General features: G+C 54.8%; 2 protein-coding genes across 4 annotated transcripts in view; one reads left to right on the plus strand and one right to left on the minus strand.

The window, feature by feature from the left end:
* The window catches only part of STS (steroid sulfatase), a 158,785-nt gene extending 145,448 nt beyond the window's left edge, over nucleotides 1–13,337 (minus strand). Inside the window, exon 1 of one of the 3 annotated variants that reach the window (XM_059679046.1) lies at nucleotides 13,239–13,337. Coding sequence is in view for 1 of the 3 variants with exons in the window: in XM_059679045.1 (XP_059535028.1) it covers nucleotides 12,348–12,361 (14 nt within the window). In the remaining 2 variants the exon portion in view is untranslated. Of the gene's footprint in view, nucleotides 1–12,347; nucleotides 12,518–12,687; nucleotides 12,787–13,238 lie in introns of those variants that run through there. The other 2 variants (XM_059679048.1, XM_059679045.1) reach the window with 2 other exon arrangements.
* Nucleotides 12,220–18,917, plus strand: part of PUDP (pseudouridine 5'-phosphatase) — a 29,426-nt gene continuing 22,728 nt past the window's right edge. The window contains exon 1 of the mRNA XM_059679052.1: nucleotides 12,220–12,378. Coding sequence (XP_059535035.1) covers nucleotides 12,309–12,378 — 70 coding nt within the window. The 5' untranslated portion in view covers nucleotides 12,220–12,308. The remainder of the gene's footprint in view (nucleotides 12,379–18,917) is intronic.

Below are 18,917 nucleotides of genomic sequence, written 5' to 3' on the forward strand. Positions count from 1 at the left end.
AAGGGAGGGAGGGAGGGGCGGGGATGGAGACACGGATGTGAGAGAGACACATCCATTGGTTGCCTCCTGCACGCGCCCCGACCGGGGGCCTGGGCCGGGGATGGAACCCGCAACCCAGGGAGGTGCCCTCGACTGGAAATCGAACCCGGGACCCTTCAGTCCGTGTGGGCCGAGTGAGCTCTATCCACTGAGCCACACCAGCCAGGGCTGGAGGCGAAATTTTTGTTTTGATTTTTTTTGTTAATCCTCACCCGTGGATTAACAAGATAATAATAATAATAATAATAATAATAATAATAATAATAATAATAAATGGAAAAAAATGTCCTCAGGTGAGGATTTAAAATATTTAAAAAAATAAAAAAAAGGAGAGAGAACTAGGGGACCCTGGCCCCCAGCTCGCCCGCCGGCAGCCAAGGGCCCTGCACCCAGCGAGGGAGCCCAACGCTGAGCCGCTGAGTCAGCCGGACGAGTCGGCGGACGTCCCCGTCCTCAGAGGCATCTGCTTGTCACCCACACAGGCACCCACAGCCTCTCCCAGCGCCACCCGCCCGCCCGCCCGCCCACGGGTGACCATCTCACGCTCCTTCCTGCAGGGCTCGCCGGCCGGGCTACACACCCCTTTGGTCATTGCTGCCAAGGCGCTTACCTGCGGCCACAGGTGCGGGCCGGCTGAGTCAGGCTCCAGCTTACAGGTCCCGTCCCCAGGGGGCAGGGATGGACATGAGAAGCCGGACGCACCCCCAAGAGGGCAGACGGGGGCAGGTCTGCGAAGGCGCCTTGTGGTGCGCCCCCTCCGCAGTCTCTGTTATGTATTGACTAGAGGCCTGGTGCACGAAATTCGTGCACAGCGGGGGGGGGGGTGTGCCCTCAGCCCGGCCTGCACCCTCTCCAAGCCGGGACCCCTTGGGGGATGTCCGACTGGCGGCTTAGGCCCGATCCCAGGCAGCCAGATTCCCTCTCACAATCCCGGACCGCTGGCTCCTACAACACTCACCTGCCTGCCTGCCTCATCGCCCCCAACTGCCCCTCCCTGCCAGCCTGGTGGCTCCTAACTGCCCCCCCGACCGACCTGGTCACCCCCATCTGCCCCCACTGTTGGCCTGGTCGCCCCTAACTGCCCCCCCGACTGACCTGGTCGCCCCCAACTGCCCCCACTGTTGGCCTGGTCACCCCTAACTGCTCCCCCCTGCCAGCCTGGTCGCCCCTAACTGCCCCCCCGATCGTCCTGGTCACCCCTTACTGCCCCCCCTGCCGGCCTGGTCACCCCATGCAACCATCTTGTGAGGGCATGAGGGTTAATTTGCATATCACCTCTTCATTCTACAGGATTTTATCAATCAAGCAAACTGAGCCAGAACAGCAAAACTGTCCGTCAAAAGCTGAGCTGGGCGGGGCTAAATGCTCACGGAAAGATGATTGGACGGTGGGTGGCGGACCTTGAAACCTGCGTGATCTTATTAACCAGCCACCCCCACAAACTTAATTTACATAAATTTTAATAAAAATTAAGCAGATATTTATGGGAGCTTAAACGGCGGTCCAAATCTGGTAGATTTCTTATTAGATTTGGCATCTGGTATATTTTCGGTCTGTCTCGCAGCAACCTCAGGTGGAATGCTAAGAAAGGCCTCTGACCTGCAGACGGAAGGGTCCGGGTTCGAGTCCGGTCAAGGGCACATGTCTGAGGTTGCGGGTTTGATCCCCAGTAGGGGGTGTGCAGGAGGCCGCCGATCCATGATTCTCTCTCGTCATTGATGCTTCTCTCTCTCTCTCTCTCTCTCTTTGAAATCAATAAAAATATATTTTTTAAAAATAAAGGCCTTTGGTTTTGCACTAATAAATCTAACTGATTTGCACTAATAAATCTAATTTATTAAGCATCCCCATCCCTGACACACACACACACACACACACACACTTTTGTTTAAAGTTAAAGGCTGAAGAGATATCTAGGATCAAGGAACTAATAACATCATGATGCATTTAATTGAAAAAATGGTGCCCTAGCCCGGCCAGTGTGGCTCAGTGGTTGGGCATCGACCTACGCACCAGAAGTCACAGTTCGATTCCTGGTCAAGGGCACGTGCCCAGGTTGCAGACTTGATTCCCGGTAGGGGGCGTGCAGGAGGCAACCGATCCGTGATTCTCATGTTTCTCTCCCTCTGAAATCAACAAAAAGGAATCCTATATAATAAAAGGCTAATATGCAAATCGACCAAGCGGCGGGACGACCAGCTGCTATGAGGTGCAGTGACCACCAGGGGGCAGACGCTCAAAGCAGGAGCTGCCCCCTGGTGGTCTGTGCGCTCCCACAGGGGGAGCTCTGCTCAGCCACAAGCCCTGAGCCAGGCTCTGCGGCAGGCCAGGGGGAGCGGGCCTAAGCTGTCAGCCAGACATCCCCCAAGGGTTGCAGGACTGGGAAAGGGTGCAGGCTGGGCTGAGGGAACGCCCCCGGGTGCACGAATTTCGTGCACCAGGCCTCTAGTTTTTTTTGTGTGTGTGTGTGTTTTTTTTTTATAAAAAGGGGCTCCAGGTGACACCTGAGATTTCTGAAATCACAAAAAGCAGGCGGACTTGGCTACCTGTTTACTAACCAGGCTAGTGAAAAGGAAATCGAAACGCAACACTGGTAGGATTCAGGAAACATACGGGGAAACCAACCTCAAAAAATAAAAAATGTAAAACTTAAAAACATGAACTGTGGTCCAGAAATACATTTCGCCTGATTTCGGTCCCAGGCCACCATGACGCGAGAAATCCGTGTGCTGGCTGGAGGTCTAACTTATTTATATTTTTTTTTTCTAATGCATGTGAGCTTTCTCTCTCATCTTGAAAATACGACACAAATTTGGAACAAAACCTAGAGGCGGGGAACCCAGAGGGGGGAGGCAGGGGGCAGGCTGGGAGAGGACAAGGTGGAGGGAGAGAGGGGTCCTATGCCATGCTTTCAATAACAAAGAATTGAAAAAAATAATAAATAAATACATGCATAAATACACGTATCATTTTTTTAAAATAAACACCAAGAAAAATGAACACTGTCAATTACACAGTCATTTACATTCATCCTCGGATATTTCCCCCCGTAGGTTTTTATTGCTTTTATTTTTTTGTAATTTTTAAAAATATATTTCTTTATTGATTTCAGAGAGGAAGGGAGAAACAGAGAGAGAGAGAGAGAGAGAGAGAGAGAGAAACATCCATGATGAGAGAGAATCACGGATCGGCTGCCTCCTGCACACCCCCCACTGGGGATCCAGCCCGCAACCCGGGCCTGTGCCCTTGGCCGGGAATCGAACCCGGGACCCTTCAGTCCGCAGGCTGGCGCTCTATCCACTGAGCCACACCGGCCAGGGCTCCCCCATTGATTTTTTAGAGAGAGCGTGGGAGGGAGGGTGGAGGGAGAAGGGGATGGAGAGACACCTCGATGTGAGCGAGACGCATCCCACGGGTTACCTCCGGCCCTCACCCCCAACTGTGGCCGGGACAGGGGACCGAGCCAGGAATCGAACCCGGGACCCTTCCGTCCGCCGGCCGACGCTCTATCCCCTGAGCCACACCGGCCAGGGCGAGATCTTCCTCATTTTAGTGGCCTCGTCTCTAAGGACAGTCCTTCAACCCCACCCGGGAGGTCGGCCCGCAGAACAAAAGCGACGGAGACGCAAAAACGCCGCTAGCCGACGGGGAGATACGTGGACGGGGTGACTCGCCAGGGGGAAATGCACGTCTTACTGAGTGAGCATCACTCACGGGTGACACGGTGAAGGGTTTACCGCCAAAGAATCGTCACACGCAGGCCCGGCCGGTGTGGCTCAGTGGGTAGAGCGCCGGCCTGTGGACGGGAGGGTCCCGGGTTCGATTCCCGGTCAAGGGCACGGACCTCGGTTGCGGGTTTGATCCCAGGCCCCAGCCCGGGGATGCTACCCATGGATGTGTCTCTCTCACATCAATGATTTTCTCTCTCTTTCTCTAAAAAAAAAAATATATATATCAATGGAAAAATATCCTCGGGCAAGGAGGAACACACATAAAAATAAGTAAAATATTTTTAAAAATACATAAATACACCAAAACCAAACGCAGCCTGGGTACACGCGGAGAGCGAACCCGCGACCCAGGCACGCGACGCGCCCCAGACCGGGGACTCGAACCCGCGACCCTGCGCCCGACGGGGCCCGACGACGCTCTAACCATTGAGCTGAACAGGCCAGGGCGTGGAAAAAAAAAATCAAGTTTTCAAAAGGCGTGAAATGGCTACGAATTCCTTCTCCCATTGACTGTTCAGAAAAGCAACCAAGATCAAGCTTCAAAGAGCAGCGGTCGCTCACGGACGCAAACGCATCTCATTTGCAGTCCCTGCGTCCGGGGTGGAGGCTGCAGGTGTGATACTGTGATGCCCGCGTTTAACGGCTTCGATTTCCCTCCAGGATGCGCGACGGCTGGAGCAAAATGCTCTGTTGGCTGGGAATTTTTTTATTTTTTTTTATTTTTATTTTTTTTGCATCTGGCTTTGACTTTTTTGGGGGGGGATTCTCAAACTCGTGGTTTCAAACGAACCCTTAAATCCAGACACAAAGAAGACATCGGGATCTCCTGCTCTCTCTGCCCCCAAAATACCTCTTTCTTTATTCTGGGCGGATGGGCAAATGAAAACAGGGTAATTAGCAAACTGTGGCGAGAGGTCCTAACCATTAAAAAACAACAACCCAACGACAATTCAACGAGACAGGGAAGGATATACAAGCTTGAATTCTTTCCACGGAAGACGGTTTTTAACGAACTCCCCGAGCTAAGAATTAGCTCCTTAATTTAAAACATATATATATATTTTCATGGATTTCAGATAAGAAGGGAGAGGGAGAGAGAGAGAAACATCGATGATGAGAGAGAACCATTGATCGGCGGCCTCCTGCACACCCCACATTAGGGATCGAGCCCGCAACCCGGGCGTGTGCCCTTGACTGGAATCGAACCCGGGACCCTTGAGTCTGCAGGCTGGCGCTCTATCCGCTGAGCCACACCAGCCAGGGCTAATTTTTTTAAAACGTATTTTCTTTTCTTAGTTGTTTAGGATTTTATTTTCTTAGTTTTTAGGATTTTCTTTTTTTAGTTTCTTTTTTTTAAATTATTATTATTTTGTTTATATTATTATTGATTTCAGAGAGGAAGGGAGACAGAGAGAGAGAGAAACATCGATGATGAGAGAGAATCACAGATCGGCCGCCTCCTGCACGCCCCCACACTGGGGATCGAGCCCGCAACCCGAGCATGTGCCCTTTACCGGAATCGAACCCAGGACCCTTCAGTCCGCAGGCCGACGCTCTATCCGCTGAGCCACACCGGCCACGGCATAATTTTTTTTTTTTAATGAACCTCCCCGCACGCACGCTTTAGTCCAGAAAGACACGCAAACACAAGCCTGAAGACTCCTTCCCCAGCCCTGACGTCGCCACTTATCTTCACATCTGAGCAGCCCGCCGGGAAGAAAAAAATAAATCCATCCCACTCACCGCGTCTGACGAGCGAGGCCTTCGGACGGGGCTGCTCCCTGGAACCCGGGCAGGCAGACAGACAGACAGACAGACGGACACTGTGCCTCCCTCGGGGGGAACCTCACGCGGCTTCCCACACCCGGAGCCCGGCCTGCCCTCCCGGGGAGTCGATAACCATTGAGCTGCCCGGCCGGTTATATGGGGCCACCCGGCCCCCGGTCCTGCTGTCATCCCCGGGGAACCGGAGAATGAATCTCTCATAAAAAAGCTATTCAGCTGCCCGTCTCCCTCACCCGGCCTGCCCTCCGCCCCACGCGTCTCAGACATCACTCAGACGCCAGCCACTTCCTGGACGGAGAGAGCCGTGAGCCCATCGGGCGTCTGAACTCATCAGTGCGATCTTTCTGTACCTGCTGGCACCTTAGAAATAAAATTAAAAAAAAAACAAAACAGCAAGTTTACGGGGAGCAATTTCGGTGCCCAGGGCAGAGAAACGGAACAGGTGTCCGCAGAGGCCCGGGGGGCACCCCGACACGCGGGGACCTGCCCGTGTCGGTCAGAACGGCTCACCCGCTCACCCTGGGCCCCATGCACGGAGCCCGCCAGCCCTGCTATGCCCGGGACGCCCACGGGCAGGGCACGCAGCGCCCGGAGGAATGCATTCCTGGCCGACAGATGCCCAGGTCAGGCGGTGAGCCAAGCCCCGTCAGACCCGGGGGTGGAGGCCAAACCCTATCTTATCGGCGATGACTGAGGACGTGGCTGGGGAGCATGTGCGTTCACATCCTGGGGCGATCAGAACCCAGGACCCCAGGACAACCAGCTTCCTCTAGACCAGGGGTTCTCGACCTCCCTAAGGCCGCGACCCTTGAATACAGCTCCTCACGCTGTGGGGACCCCCAACCATAACATTATTTTCGCTGCTGCGTCATGACTGTCATGTGGCTGCTGTGATGAATCGTCATGGAAACATCTGATCTGCAGGATGTATCTTCATGGTTACAGATTGAACGTAATGAAAGCACAGTGATCAATCACAAAAACAATATGTAATTATCGATGTGTTTTCCGACGGTCTGAGGCGACCCCTGTGAAAGGGGCGTTCGACCCCCAAAGCGGCCGCGACCCACAGGTTGAGAACCGCTGTTCTAGTAGCTTCTTTCCTGTTTTCCCTCCGATGCCATTCATTGGGCACGTGCCCTTGACCGGAATCGAACCCGGGACCCATCAGTCCGCAGGCCGAGGCTCTATCCGCTGAGCTGAGGTTTGGTCTCCCAGGGTCTGCAGCAAGCATCTGCATTGCGAGGATGCTTTAAGGATTTTATCTTCTTAGTTTTTTCTTAAATTATTATTATTTTGTTTATATGATTATTGATTTCCGAGAGGAAGGGAGAAGGGAGAGACAGAAACATCCATGATGAGAATCACGGATCGGCTGCCTCCTGCACGCCGCCCTACTGGGCACCCCGGAATGTGCCCTTAACCAGAATCGAACCCAGGACCGACCCTTCGGTCCGACAGCCGACGCTCTAACCACTGAGCAAAACCGGCCAGGGCAGAAGATCTTTTTTTTTAATTGATTTCAGAGAGAGGAAGGGGGAGGGAGAAAGAGATAGAAACATCCACGATGAGAGAGAATCACGGACCGGCCGCCTCCTGCACGCCCCCGACTGGGGATTGAGCCCGCAACCCGGGCCTGTGCCCTTGACTGGGAATCGAACCCTGACCTCCTGGTTCACAGCTCGACGCTCACCACTGGGCCACATGGGCCGGTGAGCTCATCCTTAGTGGGCGAGGTGTTTGGGGAACGGGGCGTTAGAAATAAAAACGGGCAGAGCATCAGGGGCCCCCCCGGGGTGGCGGGTGCCCACCTTGTGCAGCGACTGTGAGCACATCGCTGGTGGATGAGAGCGGAGGCCGGGCGCCGCCCTTCCCCGGCTGATGTCACCTGGGGAGGAAGAGGTGGTGGCTGCAGAGCTGGCTTTCGCCCCCGCCGGCCGGCTGCTTGCTCAATGCAGTCAGGGGTGCTGGCTCCTGCCACCCTGGCACCCTGGCAGGATTTACCTCCAGCCTGCAGCGGGGAGAGGTGGTTGCTCGCCCGGCCGGCGTGGCTCAGGGGCTGAGCATCCACCTCGGAACCAGGAGGTCAGGGTTCGATTCCCGGTCAAGGGCACATGCCCGGGTTGCGGGCTCGATCCCCAGTGTGGGGCGTGCAGGAGGCAGCCGATCCGTGAGTCTCTCTCATCATTGAGGCTTCTATCTCTCTCTCCCTCTCCCTTCCTGTCTGAAATCAATAAAAATATATTTTTATTTTAATATATATTTTTTATTTCAGAGACAGAAAGGAGGCCAAGAGAGAGAGATAGACACATCAATGATGAGAGAGGATCATGGACCGGCTGCCTCCTGCACGTCCCCTACTGGGGATTGAGTCCGCCACCCGGGCATGTGCCCTTGACGGGGAATCGAACCCAGAACCCTTCAGTCTGCAGGCTGACGCTCTACCCACTGAGCGACACCAGCCAGGGCCATACAAATATATTTTTTTTAAAATTGTTTCTCCTTGTTCATTTTTTCAGATCTTCCTTCCTACCTTTATTCTCACTTTATATATAAACTAGAGGCCCAGTGCACAAAATTTGTGCAGGGGGGGGGGGGGGCAGAGGTGGGGGTACCTCAGCCTCGCCTGCACTCTCTCGCAATCTGGGGCCCCTCAGGGGATGTCCGAGTGCCTGTGGGATCGGGCCGAAACCAGTAGTCGGACATCCCTCTCACAATCCGGGACCGCTGGCTCCTAACCACTCTCCTGCCTGCCTGCCTGATCGTCCCTAACCACTCGCCTGCCTGCCTGATCCCCCCTAACCACTCGCCTGCCTGCCTGATGGCCCCTAACCACTCTGCCTGCCTGCCTGCCTGATCGTCCCTAACCACTCGCCTGCCTGCCTGATCCCCCCTAACCACTCGCCTGCCTGCCTGATCCCCCTTAACCACTCACCTGCCTGCATGATCGCCCCTAACCACTCGCCTGCATGCCTGATCGCCCCTAACCACTCACCTGCCTGCCTGATCGCCCCTAACCGCTCGCCTGCCTGCCTGATCGCCCCTAACCACTCTGCCTGCCTGCCTGATCGCCCCTAACCACTCACCTGCCTGCCTGATCCCCCCTAACCACTCGCCTGCCTGCCTGATTGCCCCTAACTACTCACCTGGCTTCCTGATCGCTCCTAACCACTCGCCTGCCTGCCTGATCACCCCTAACTACTCGCCTGCCTGCCTGATCACCCCAACCGCTCACCTGCCTGCCTGATCGCCCCTAACCGCTCGCCTGCCTGCCTGATCGCCCCTAATCGCTCGCCTGCCTGCCTGATCGCCCCTAATCGCTCGCCTGCCTGCCTGATCGCCCCTAAGTGCTCGCCTGCCTGCCTGATTGCCCCTAACCACCTCTGCCTCGGTCCCCGACACCAGGGTTCCATCCGGAAGGATGTCCAGAATGACATCCGGAAGGTCGTTCGGCTGTCTGGTCTAATTAGCATATTACGCTTTTATTGTCATAGATATTATAGATATATATGCATATATATACACATGTAAATGTGTATACATGTGAACAATTTTTGGATATATATATATCACATAAATTTTATGTTTGCATATATACATACATAAATATATATAGCAATCCTTTTGACACAACCATGAAGGCATTTAATTTTCACATTTGTTCTCTCTGAGGGATTTTAGAATTCGATCACTTACCCACAACGTAAGACGCTCGGATACGCGGAGAGAAACGCAAGAATGGGGAGCTGTGCTGGTCGGGTCCGAGAGCGGAGGCCGGGCCCAGGCAGGGCTGCCCCGCCTGCCCCCTCTCAGGTGCAGGGCCCAAGGCCTTGCCCTGCACGTCTCCCAGCTCCGTCGGGAGCCTCGCGGGCACCTGGCCAGGCCCCGGGGAGAATGACATAAGGGACCGTCTGTTAGGGACGAGCGTGCCCGGGTCACCCAAGGGCTGGTGGCTTCTCTGCAGCTGCCACGGGACAAAGGGCCAATTGAACCACGGACGACTCATCCCTCTTTAAACTGGACACCTGGCCCGGCCGGCGGGGCTCAGTGGTGAGCGTCGACCTAGGAACCAGGAGGTCCCGGGTTCGATTCCCGGTCAAGGGCACATGCCCGGGTTGCAGGCTCCATCCCCAGTGGGGGGCGTGCAGGAGGCAGCCGATCCGTGATTCTCTCTCATCACTGAGGTTTCTATATCTCTCGCCCTCTCCCTTCCTCTCTGAAATCAATACAAATATATATTTTTTTATATATAATTTTTTTCTTTTTTGATTAAGGTATTACCTGTGTGTCCTTATCCCCCCATTGCCTCCCACCCCCCCACACTCATGCCCTCACCCCCCGGTGTCTGTGTCCATTGGTTAGGCATATAGGCATGCAGACAAGTCCTTTGGTTGATCTCTCTCCCCTTCCCCCCACCCTCCCCTGCCTTCTCATTTATGGAATATAAAGAACAACATAAAACGATAAACAAATACAAATATATTTCATTTTTATTTTTTTATTGATTTCAGAGGGAGACGGAGAGATAGAAACATCAATGATGAGAGTCTTTGATCTGCTGCCTCCTGTACGCCCCCAACTGGGAATCGAGCCCGAAACCTGGGCATGTGCCCTTGACCGGGAATCGCACCCTGACCTCCTGGTTCATAGGTCGGCTCTCAACCACCGACGCACACCAGGTGGGCGAGAGTCTTTACTTCGGTATCAAGTGACCATGGGGACTTGGGGGTGGGTGGCAATCCATGAATCCCGCTGTCCTTGCCCCCAACGAATAAATTTTGCACAGAAATAGACAGAGAGAGAGAAGACAGCAGGAAGAGGCAGAGGGTAAGAAGGCTGTGTACATACCGAGGAGAGAGGCCTGCGGAGAAATGAAGATCCCCTAGACCCGTGGTCGGCAAACTGCGGCTCTCGAGCCACAGGCGGCTCTCTGGCCCCTTGAGTGTGGCTCTTCCTCAGCCTTAGGAGGACCCTAATTAAGTGAATCACAATGTACCTACCTATATAGTTTAAGTTTAAAAAATGTGGCTCTCCAAAGAAATTTCCATCGTTCTCCTGTTGATATTTGGCTCTGTTGACTAAAGAGTTTGCCGACCACTGGCCTAACTGATGGGTGCATTTCCTTCTCCAAGTCCTCAGGGGAGATTCAAGAAGGGATTAAATGGGGGTGGAGGGGAGGAGGGTCTCTTACAGCAACAGCTCTAGAAAGACCTAAATCGATTGAAAACACGCTCTTTGTAGTACCGAGCTGCACCTGCCTCGTGCCATCTGACAGCCCATTTTACAGGTGAGGAAAACTGAGGCACGGAGGTTTCACTGCCCCTTGGATGGGCAAGCTTGCCGAATGGTAGCGTCCCGTGTGCACCAGAAATACAGCCTTTGCGTTTTATTTATTTATTTTAAATCTATTTTTGCTGATTTAAGAAAGGAAGGGAGAGGGGGAGAGAGAGACAGACAGACAGACAGACAGACATCGAGGATGAGAATGAGAATAAGAATCACGGGTCAGCTGCCTCCTGCACGCCCCACCCGGGGGATGGAGCCTGCAACTTGGGAAGCGAACCCTGGCCCCCTGGTCCGTAGGCGGATGGTCAACCCCAGGGCCATGCCTGCCGGCCGCCGGGCCAACCCCCACATTTTAAAACCTCTGGGGCTGCCCTGACCGGTGTGGCTCAGTGGATAGAGCTCCGGCCGGTGGACTCAAGGGTCCCAGGTTCGATTCCGGTCAAGGGCACGTACCTGGGTTGAGGGCACATCCCCAGCAGGGGGTGTGCAGGAGGCAGCTGATCGATGTTTCTCTCCCATCAATGTTTCTAACTCTCTATCCCTCTCCCTTCCTCTCTGTAAAAAAATCAATAAAATATATTTTAAAAAATAATAAAATACAATAAAAACTCTGGGGCTTTCTCGTTCCTGCTTCTGGGAAGGTTGCATCCCGACGATCAAACGCGCGTGTGCAACCTCAAGGAGCAGCCACAGAACCAGAGACAAAAAGGCATTTCTGAGCGTGGGGTGCACATGCCTTGCAGGTGGCATGCAGAAGGGCTGTGAAAGGACCAAAACCCGGAGGCATTAAAAAAAAAAAAGTCTTCTTATCACACGGCTTTCCTATCAGCTCCGGCCTCGGGGCATTGCCCGAGGACAGTGCACCAGGCCTTGATGCTATAGGCGATGCCAAGATGCATGAGGTGCCAAAGCTGCAGACCTTAGCGCCTCTGCGCATGCGCCTGAGCTCACAGCAGGTCCTGGGACTGAGGCCCCGGGCTGCACCTCGACCTGGAGGCTCGCGGGGGCGCCAACGCGAGCACCTCTGCACCCTTCCCCCCAACGACCCTCTAGCTTTCCCCTCCGTCCGCACTTGGTCCAAATTCCAGCCATGCATTTGCCCCAAGTCGGCGCCATGGGTCCCTAGACTTTGAGCATCATCCCTGCATGCCCTGCAGTCCCTCCGCTACAACCGAGAAAAGTCCGGGTGCGCACGCGCAGGACAGGCCCAAGCGGTCCACAGCGAGCGCGCGTGCGCGGGGGCGCGCACCCGGACGGGGCCGAGGGCGCGTGCGCGCGCCGCCCCGGGGCCCGCGGGTGGAGGCGTCCCTGGGTGCGCATGCGCAGTCTGGCTTTGTGGGGGAGGAGGGGAAGGCGACGGGCGCGGCATCGCCCCGGAGCGCGCGTGCGCGGGGCCGCGGGTCGAGCGGCCGGGCGCGCGCGCACCTCCTCCCTCCCCGCCCCCACCCGGCGGACCCGGCGGCTCAAATGGCGGCGCCCATGGCCTCCCCGCGGCCCGTCACCCACCTGCTCTTCGACATGGACGGCCTCCTTCTGGGTGAGTAGTCGCCGGCCGCGTCGCGCGAGGGCGGCCCGGGGTCGCGAATGGGCGGCCATGCCCGGGACCCCCGAGGGGGGCGCACGGGCCGGCCGGGGCCCCGTCAGGCCGGCGGCGCGCATGCGCACGGGGCTTTGGCGCCGGCGCCGCTCGGGGCACCCACTTCCGGTGATCGCGCCGTGCCAGGGGTCGCGGCGCGGAAGGGCGCACCTTCTCGCAGGACCCTCCGCCCGCGGCCCCTGCGCCGCCGGGAGGTGCGCGCGCAGCACGGGCCTCGGTTTCCCCGCCTGCACCCGGGGCTGCACCCACCTGGCCGGTCGCTTCTTGCAGAGCAGCCGTCCTCCTCCACCCGCCGGTTTTCGGACATCTGACCATGTCCGGAGGCATTTGAACTGGCCTCGCTGGAGGGAGGGGTGGGGTGCTGTCGGCCAGCCAGGGGGTGGAGGCCAGGGCTGCTGCTGCTGCACCTCCCGCCATGCACTGCCCAGCCCCCCCGCCCCCCAATGCCTGAGGGGCGCGGGGGCCAGGACCCTCACGAGCGTCCCGGCCGCTCAGCAGCCCACACCCGCCAGCTCAGAATCTGCAATTTTTACTCCCAAAGCCTGCAAGTTGGAGAAACGCACGGGGCGATGCATTTGAGAGACTTGCTGCTCCCTGCACCCCACAGCCCCGGAGACACCCTGACTTCGCCAGCCACGGCGCATTCCAAGTAGAAATCAAAGCAGAAAATGCTCAGTGCATAGCCCCAGGGACACGCTGCCTGAGCGCGACCCCATAGCCCGACCCCATATCCACCCCATCCCCCCAGCCCCCCCAAGAAGGCTTCCTAGGACTTAAAAAAAAAAAAAAAGCCCGCTTACTTTATGTCGACCCGCTGGGCGTGCACGTCTGTTTATTGCGTCCTCGCCTAAAATCCTAGAGGAAACAGTTGCAACTCGAGGCTAATGCAAAACAGAAACGCTGCAGCCCAGACGGGGAAAGGGACTCGCCCCAGGTCGCCCAGCCGCGAAAGCACTGCAGATCGATCGGATTCTAAATATAACGCGTGGACTCATCTCACCTGTGGTGTTGACCTTGACACCCTCGCCCTGTCGCTTTGCTAGAAGGTTCAGTACTAATGAGACCTGATTATTCATTTACTTTCTTGGAAAAGGCCCACAAATAAAAGTCTCTTTTTTTAAAAAAAATTTATTTTATTGATTTTTTACAGAGAGGAAGGGAGAAACATCAATGAGAGAGAAAACATTAATCAGCTGCCTCCTGCGCACCCCCTACTGGAGATGTGCCCGCAACCAAGGTACATGGCCTTGACCGGAACCGAACCCGGGACCCTTCAGTCCCCAGGCCGACGCTGTATCCACCGAGCCAACCCAGCCAGGGCCAAAAGTGTATCTATGGACCCAGAGAGATTAACCGGACAAATTCCTCCGGAAAAGAAAAAAAAAAAATCCCCGTAGAGGTCGGTAATGGGAGAGAACATGAGCGTATGCAGCTCCTAATTCCGACACCACCCCGTTTCACAAAGCTTTTGGGGTTCCTAACTAGAGTTTGTGGCCGTACGTGAACTTCCCTGCTCAGGTGGCTAAAGCCGTGACAGGATCCAATTCCTGAGCCTCCCAAGCTAAGATCCAGGGAACCTGGGGCGGGAGGCTCATGAATTTTAATGCAAACGGAGCTGCCTCGTTAAAATTAAATTTATTAACTTCTCGATGGGCTGGCTGGATGCTTACTGCGGCCTCCGGAACCCTTAGCTGTTCCCTGAAGCGATGAGAGGTGACTTACGTGGCCGGGCTTGCAGATGGCTCTCCGCCCCAGCCGGCCGGCCGGGGTCTCCTCTTTGCTGGTTGAAGGCTGTCGCTCCTGGTGCTGGTACCCAATCCCCTGAAAACCGAGAATCCGTGGCCCTTGGGGAAGATAAGACCTAAGCCCTTTCCTCATCCCTTTTTGTCTCCTGTCCTGGCTGTTCTTTGAGGTGGTATCGCCTTGCACAGAGTTCTCAGAAATTCACCTCTGCTTATTCTCTCTCTCTCTCTTTTCAAAATTTCCTCGTTCGTCCAGAACTGCTATTAATTGCACGGGGATGGGCCCTTCTCCGTGCCCAGAGGTGGCGAACCTATGACACGCGTGTCAGAGCTGACAGGCGAACTCATTTTTTTGCTTGATTTTTCTTTGTTCAATGGCATTTAAATATATAAAATAAACATCAAAAATATACTATGGTTGCAAAGATCGAAAAAATTCTATAGGTGACACGGCACCAGAGTTAAGTTTTTTTCAAAATGCTGACACGCCGAGCTCAAGAGGTTCGCCATCACTGCCCTAGAGCAATGGTCGGCAAACGGCGGCTCGGGAGCCACATGCGGCTCTTTGGCCCCTTGAGTGTGGCTCTTCCACAAAACACCGACTTCTGCGCGTGAGCCACGAAGTTTCAATCGCACTGCACATGCGCGCCCGCACGTGGTATTATGCGGAAGAGCCACACTCAGAGGGCCAAAGAGCCGCATGTGGCTCGCAAGCAGCCGTTTGCCGACCACGCGTCTAGAGCAGCGCTCCTAGAAATAGCATCTCCTTTGCATGGAATGTTCTACGAGCAATATCGAAGCGAGTACGAAACCCGGCATTTCCACCCGGGCTACTGAGCAGCGCTCCTAGAAATAGCATCTCCTTTGCATGGAATGTTCTACGAGCAATATCGAAGCGAGTACGAAACCCGGCATTTCCACCCGGGCTACTGAGCAGCGCTCCTAGAAATAGCATCTCCTTTGCATGGAATGTTCTACGAGCAATATCGAAGCGAGTACGAAACCCGGCTACTTTATCTCAGTTAAGCTGCCCAGTGATGCCTGCTCTCAATCGTAAGCTCCTGGCCTAGCTTCACTTGTACCCGTTATTGGCCTAACCAGGTATCTATAATAATAAATGCGTAACATACTCTATGTAATCAGACCAGAAAGCTGAACGACCTTCCGGATGTCATTCCGGACGAAGCCACAGTGGCAGGGGCCGAGGCAGAGGTGGTTAGGGGCGATCAGGCAGCAGGCGAGCAGTTAGGGGCGATCAGGCAGGCAGAGAGATTAGGGGCGATAAGGCAGGCAGGAGAGCAGTTAGGGGCAATCAGGCAGGCAGAGTGATTAGAGGCGATCAGGCAGGCAAGCAGAGTGATTAGGGGTGATCAGGCAGGCAAGCAGAGTGATTAGGGGCGATCAGGCCGGCAGGCAGAGTGGTTAGGGGCGATCAGGCAGCAGGCGAGCAGTTAGGGGCGATCAGGCAGGCAGAGAGATTAGGGGCGATAAGGCAGGCAGGAGAGCAGTTAGGGGCAATCAGGCAGGCAGAGTGATTAGAGGCGATCAGGCAGGCAGGTGAGTGGTTAGGGGTGATCAGGCAGGCAAGCAGAGTGATTAGGGGCGATCAGGCAGGCAGGCGAGTGGTAAGGGGCGATCAGGCAGGCAGGCAGAGTGGTTAGGGGCGATCAGGCAGGCAGGCGAGCAGTTAGGGGCGATCAGGCAGGCAGAGAGATTAGGGGCAATAAGGCAGGCAGGAGAGCAGTTAGGGGCAATCAGGCAGGCAGAGTGATTAGGGGCGATCAGGCAGGCAGGTGAGTGGTTAGGGGTGATCAGGCAGGCAGGCAGAGTGGTTAGGGGCGATCAGGCAGGCAGGCCAGCAGTTAGGGGCGATCAGGCAGGCAGAGAGATTAGGGGCAATAAGGCAGGCAGGAGAGCAGTTAGGGGCAATCAGGCAGGCAGAGTGATTAGGGGCGATCAGGCAGGCAGGAGAGCAGTTAGGGGCAATCAGGCAGGCAGAGTGATTAGGGGCGATCAGGCAGGCAGGTGAGTGGTTAGGGGTGATCAGGCAGGCAGGCAGAGTGGTTAGGGGCAATCAGGCAGGCAGAGGGATTAGGGGCAATCAGGCAGGCAGGGGAGCAGTTAGGGGCAATCAGGCAGGCAGAGTGATTAGGGGCGATCAGGCAAGCAGAGTGATTGGGGCGATCAGGCAGTCAGGTGAGTGGTTAGGGGCGATCAGGCAGGCAGGTGAGCGGTTAGGGGCGATCAGGCAGGCAGGCGAGCAGTTAGGGGCGATCAGGCAGGCAGGGGAGCAGTTAGGGGCGATCAGGCAGGCAGAGTGATTAGGGGTGATCAGGCAGGCAGGCGAGCAGTTAGGGGCGATCAGGCAGGCAGGTGAGTGGTTAGGGGCGATCAGGCAGGCAGGGGAGCCGTTAGGGGAGATCAGGCAGGCAGGCAGGTGAGCGGTTAGGAGCCAGTGGTCCTGGATTGTGAGAAGGAAGTCCCCCAAGGGGTTCTGGATTGCCAGAGGGTGCAAGCTGGGCTGAGGAGACCCCATCCCCCTCCGGTGCACGAATTTCGTGCACCGGGCCTCTGGTGTATAATAATAATCTATACCGTAATAATAAAAGGGTAATATGCTGATTAGACTGGATATCTTCCAGACGTCATTCCGGATGTCCTTCCTGACGAAGCCGGGGCCCCAGGGAAGCCAGCCGGGGCCCCGGGTGCTGGAGGGAAGACAGTGCCGGCAGCCTGGGGAAGAAAGGCCCGCTCTTGCAGGAGTTTTCATGCATTGGGCCTCTTGTCCGTTTATAATGAGTCCTTCTGCAGGAGGTCAGCTTTTTTTTTAGGAATTGTGAATGCATCTCCCTCCCCCACCACCTCCCCTAGAAGTTCTCCTCGTTACTGTAGCGCCCGTACCTGGTTTTCAAGGAAGTGGAGTTGAATACAGGCTCACGGGGGGAATTCTTACTGGACCTGCTTGCTTCATCCCCGGGGAATGAGGAAGCAAATAGAGATTTTATTTCTTTTATTTATTTTTTTTCCTGAAATGTTGACGGGGCAGCCAGGCGGCTTTGAGGTGCACTGTGACACTGTTGTCCCTCCGCACAGAAAGGACTCCGTTTCCGTTGACATAAGGCTCAGGTCACGCAGTCACCCTGGGCGAGGATCCAGGGACACGACCCAGGTAACAGTCTGGGCGTTCCCGTGCCCTTTACCGCGAGAGAGAAGGGGACCGACCGAGGTGGCCGTGACCCAGGACTAGATTGTGCAAGAATGACAACGATGACAACGATGATGTCCCAGTATCGCAGCTCCGGGGCAAGGAGGGTTAGCATCTGGTTCATAAACAGCCGGAATGAGGAGCGAACGCATGCCCGCACACAGGGGTGCGCCCTTCTTTTTGCAAAAGACGAGGAAGTTGCGGTCCAGAGCAGCACAAACAGAAATAAGCAAACACGCCTTCGATTTTCTCCTCCTGACATTGAAACCAGCCGATGCAACCTGAATGGAATTCTTTTTTTTTTTTTTTAATTCTATCCTGTTATCCAAATGGTTGCCGTTCAACACATATTCAGAATTTAAAAGAAAAAAAAAAATGCAGGCGTTTTGCATGCATTCTTGACGCCCGGTCTTTGAAATCTGTGCATTTTACACTCAGCACGTCTGCTCTCGGCTGCAAGGAGCCACATTCCAAATGCTCACATTTTGGGGGATCGGGGTGTGGTGAGGGTGGCTGCCTTATTGGTCAGGGCAGGCCCAGGGCTGGAGGAAGCACCCCATGGTGTCTGCTGTTGACAATGGGGCCAGGCAGACGCTGGACATTAAGAATATTCACGCCCCCGGCCAGTGTGGCTCCATGGTTAGAGCATCTACCTGCGGACTGAAGGGTTCCGGGTTCGATTCCGGTCAAGGGCACATGCCCGGGTTGTGGGCTCGATCCCCAGTGTGGAGGGTGCAGGAGGCAGCCGATCAGTGATTCTCTCTCATCGCGGATGTTTCTATCTCTCTCCCTTCTCCCTTCTCCCTTCCTCTCTGAAATCGATAAAAATAAAGGGTGTCCCAAAATTCACGCAAGATTTGAATTTTGCGTGAGCATTAACAACAACAACAACAAAAAATGAAAGCCTAATTTGACTTGGTTTATTGAATCAGATTTTAATATCTGTTGCCCTTTGATGTCAATCCCTTCGATTCGATAAGCATCACCAAGTACCAATGATGGCCCAGGAGCAGGGACAAGGAAGAAAAATGAAGGCCGCGGCTTTGCATCTGTGCCAGCAAAGCCGTGGAGGCCGTTGACCTGATGTGCTGTTCCATACCTAACCCTATACTGTGTCCTTTATGAATCAGTAAAAAATTTACAATTTTTAATGCTAAACCTGTGTTTTCTATCAAAATTACTTCTTGCGTGAATTTTGGGGCACCCTTTAAATTTAAAAAGAAAGAATATTCAGGATGAGGGATGTGGGTCTACGTCAAATGCGGTGGAATGTGAAATGTGTTTTCCCAGGGATCTGACACAGTCATTCTTGAGAATCTTAAAAAGAAAAAAAAAAATCGGCCAAGAAAAATAAGCTTTATTTTCAAATTCATTTTTAAAAATCATTAGGACACATGGTGTAGTCGGAGTCCCCTCTCCCACGGTCCTGCTCACCTCAGCTCCGTTCCGCCCCTTTCCTGATGCCCTGCGGGCCCCACAGAGCACTTGACGGAAATAGAAGAGGCTCTCACATCATTAGCTCGCGCCCTAGA

This window comes from Myotis daubentonii, chromosome X (assembly GCF_963259705.1).
Source record: "Myotis daubentonii chromosome X, mMyoDau2.1, whole genome shotgun sequence".
In the NCBI taxonomy this organism is placed as follows: domain Eukaryota; kingdom Metazoa; phylum Chordata; class Mammalia; order Chiroptera; family Vespertilionidae; genus Myotis; species Myotis daubentonii.